The sequence below is a fragment of the Stegastes partitus genome, unplaced genomic scaffold (assembly GCF_000690725.1).
Source record: "Stegastes partitus isolate 25-593 unplaced genomic scaffold, Stegastes_partitus-1.0.2 Scaffold185, whole genome shotgun sequence".
In the NCBI taxonomy this organism is placed as follows: domain Eukaryota; kingdom Metazoa; phylum Chordata; class Actinopteri; family Pomacentridae; genus Stegastes; species Stegastes partitus.
The window spans coordinates 187,123-190,931 of NW_007577916.1; the positions used below are offsets into that span (position 1 = coordinate 187,123).

Genomic DNA, 3,809 nt, shown 5'->3' on the forward strand with positions numbered 1-3,809 from the left:
TTAATGTTCTGATTTGCAGAATCTACCAGGTGAGAGGAGAGCTGGGTGTTGTGTTTCTACCTCTGTTGTTTCACAAATATCTGGAGCACCTCTAACGTGAAGTGCAACACGATGAATGTCTGCCAGTACCTATCAGCTCTGAGACGCCATAAACCCAGTCCTATCTTTACTACTTTATGATGTGCAGCAGTCTGTCTCCACGCTCTCTGAGACCAACCTTTCATGGCACCTGACCAAACCCATCCTTTCTGTGATGGTACCTGGCGACGGATCCAAAGCTAACAGAGAACTCATCTTTTGTGTCACTTCACGTGGCAGGGTGCCCACACAATCACAGCTGATGTCTCCTCACTAATTACTCCATGTGCTCCCCGGCCTCTCTTTATTTCACATTTTGTAGTCGTTTTCCATTTTACTGCTCATCTTTTGTAATTATTTTATTCTAGCATAAACTCCAGACGAGTGCGGGGATTGTTTTACACCAAAGATTTATTGAGTTTTTTCTCTAAAGGTTTGTTTTTCCTCCCAAGTCTTCAGTGAAGTATTACGACTGTGGAACAGCTTGTGCTGACCTAAATAGCCTTTGTGACTATTTTTGCTTTGTTCTTCCAAACTGTTTGACAATATTCTATATTAAATGCTTCAGAGGAAGTCTTATTTGTAGGCAGACTCGCTCTCTGCACAGCTATGTTGACAGGACGGTCTCTAAACCTCATGTGATGACATCATCTCTTCAGACAGCTTCATAACTCCACCACCTCACCTTCCCCCCAGGTTGAGAGTCTGGGTGTCATCCTCGACAGCACATCATCCTTCCAATCCCACATCAATAACACCACCAGGTCTGCCTACTTCCACCTACATCAATCGCCTCCACCCCGCATTATAACCCGAACCCCCTGGATCCACCACATCACTCCCGTCCTCCAACAGCTCCACTGGCTTCCAATTCACAGTTAACATTTAAGGCCGTTCACAGCCTCACTCCCCCCATACCTCCATGTTCACACTCAGAAAATGTATTATTATTATTAGTGTGGGCTTGAACTAAATCACTGGTCCATGTTGCATCGAGGTGAGCAACAGCTCAACTTCCAGCAAAATGGCAAAGCTCCAAAGTGCCCCCTTGTCATCACGAGTAGCTAAAGATGATGTGGTTGTCGGCGTTTTCACTTCAGAAGACAAAGGTAGCCCCACTGGCCTGGAAATAAACGCTGCTAAACCCCACACGTACTGTGGCCCTCGCAGCTTTTACGGTGGATTACTCCAGGGACACACATCGAAAGTGAGCAGACCCAATAAATACTTGCAAACAGAGTACATAAAAATTGATCCTTACAGTCAACAGTGTCCTTCAGCAGAGGGTGGAGCAGGCCTCTTGGTGATCCATGGTGTAGATTCAGCCTGAGGGATAAATGACACCCACTATGAATGACTCAACGGAGACAATAAACAACGACAATAGAGCTGCTCGGTCTCCACAAAACAACAACGTGTGTCTGCTATCGTGCGTGCTACGTTCGGGTTTATTGTCTAACAGCAGAGCAGAGCCTGAGGGGCGCACCGCGAAGCGAGAATAACGGGTTAATGAGGTAAACTGAGCCGAAAGTCAGACTGTGTCACGAAGGTGGCTCTCCTTTAACCTGCTAGGTCACCATGGTAACTGATGCTGCACAGCTCCAGGGGAGGTTCTGTTTAGAGTTTGGGGTTAAAACATCTTTTTCCTGGTGTCTGGGGTTTGGGTTTTCTATGAGCGACACAGATTCTCGGTCACAGGGGCGCAGAGTGTCGGTGCTAACGTTTGGGTTGCCATGGGAACCCACGTGGTGATGCAGAAAATGAAAAAATTAGCTTTCATACGTGGTCCTGATTTGCTGCCCAGTCGATTTTACGCTGATATTGTTGCACAGATTAGAAAATTTATTACCGTAATTTTCGGGCTATGAGCGCACCTGAATATAAGCCCCACCCACTAGCTTTAAAAAGAAAACCAGGTGTGTACATATACAGGCTGCACTCGTCTATAAGCTGCAGGTGTCCACGTTGGAACATGAGATATTTACACAGAAAGATGTTTTAACTTTTAATAAAACACGCACCGTAGATGCCTTTTTCCAAACAGTGGCTGTAACACGGCTGGTTAAGAAAATAAAATCTCCAGCAGCCTACCAGGAAAAGTCCTTGATTGCTAACTTCATCTTCCTCCTGCACTAAAGCCACTAAAGTCATCTTCTTCAGTGTCGTGAAAAAAGCAGTGGCTCATAGTCCGGACATTACGGTAATTTATTGGTATCTATAACAGAGCATATCCAGTTAATGACATTTATTTCACTTTGATTTGGCCTTAAAGCCTTAAAGGATTTCCACGTAGCCTTCATTATGGGCCAGTGACAAACCTACATGAACTTCTTTAGTGTCACGTTGAAATAAATTAAGTGTATTATGCTCCTGTCACGTTAGAAATAAGTGCACTGAGCCGTACAAAATAATAGAATAACTTGCACCATTGATAATTTTCTGTTTTTTCGATACTCCAACAGGCGATGCACCATCAGGCCAAACGTCCCATTTTTATACACAACCTGGTGAGGAAACCCTCTTTGACAAAGAAAGCTGATCACCACCGTTGTGACACCCGTTATCACTGGTTTGGGGTTTTGTCGAGCCAGCTCACACGTCAGACTTGCTTCCTGTTACCCCTCAAGTCGCTTTATACACAACAGTAGTTCTGCATGGATGCTGTAAAACGTTTGACAAACAAACTGCTGTAATGCAAAAGTTGAACAGGTGTAGGTATGTAAGACCGAACCGGCCAGCTGGAAAATAAGTCCACGGATATTATTCAAGCAGCAACCCCCTCACTATAAATACACCCGTCCTTCAATAATCTCCTTATGAGAAAGTTCATTAATCCCTGGCTGGGGTAATTAAGAACGGGCTAATCACCTTCTGTCCCCATCGGTAGCCGGTATCTCTGGTTTGTTGGTAAAAAGCTCCAGGACGGTGAAGCCTCGCCCCAGAGCCTGATGGGAGCCGTCTGGCCTTGGTGACAGTGACACCAGCTCCAGAACCACCAGCGTGCTGGGCAGCAGCAGAGACGTATGGAGGTACAGGACCTAGACAAACACAGACATGGAGTGAAGAAAGGCATCATCGATCCATTTAGAACGCAGCTTTAAGGGCTGTGAGATAAACTGTGTTGGTCATTTCACATCATTCATATCATTAAATCTGATGCTAAATTGTGGCATCGACAAGTAAAAGTGACACTTAAAGTAAATGAGCACGTTACACATCACAGCTTAATGCATGGACGTGTTCCATCATCGTCCTACTGCCTAATCATCATTAGTAATGTAAAGGTCACACAGACTTCTCATCAACTGTAAAACTGAAGGTATGAGTGTTCACATGCACAGAGTGGAAACTCACCGACACCCCCACACATGACACATGTATGCACGTGGTAATGATGACGCCTTGACAAACAAGGGATTTCAGAGGCTTTAAATACATGTCTGTTCCAGCGCTCACTGTTGCCGTGCAGACTCCACATGTGCACAGCAAAACGAGCATGGAAACAACAGAACAGGAAAAGTTTTACGTTGACTCGAAACAGGTTCTCTGTCAGCAGGGTCACTACAGGAGGCAAGAAAACGTATTTGTTTGACCACTTAAATCAGTCCCTCAAAGCTCTGCATGATAAGTGTAAAGCCGGATCTGACTGCCAGCCGAGGGAAAGAAAAAAAAGTAATATCTCTGAAGATTTGCCAGTGCTACACCATATGAGACATGTTTCAAATGACCTT

The 3,809-nt window shown here is 45.0% G+C and overlaps 1 protein-coding gene across 1 annotated transcript in view; it reads right to left on the reverse strand.

Moving 5' to 3' along the window:
* Positions 1-3,809, reverse strand: part of nphp4 (nephronophthisis 4) — a 198,022-nt gene that overhangs the window by 165,509 nt on the left and 28,704 nt on the right. The window contains exons 3-4 of the mRNA XM_008280199.1: positions 2,947-3,116; positions 1,340-1,404 (exon numbers count right to left, since the gene is read on the reverse strand). Of these exons, the coding sequence (XP_008278421.1) occupies positions 1,340-1,404; positions 2,947-3,116 (235 nt within the window). The remainder of the gene's footprint in view (positions 1-1,339; positions 1,405-2,946; positions 3,117-3,809) is intronic.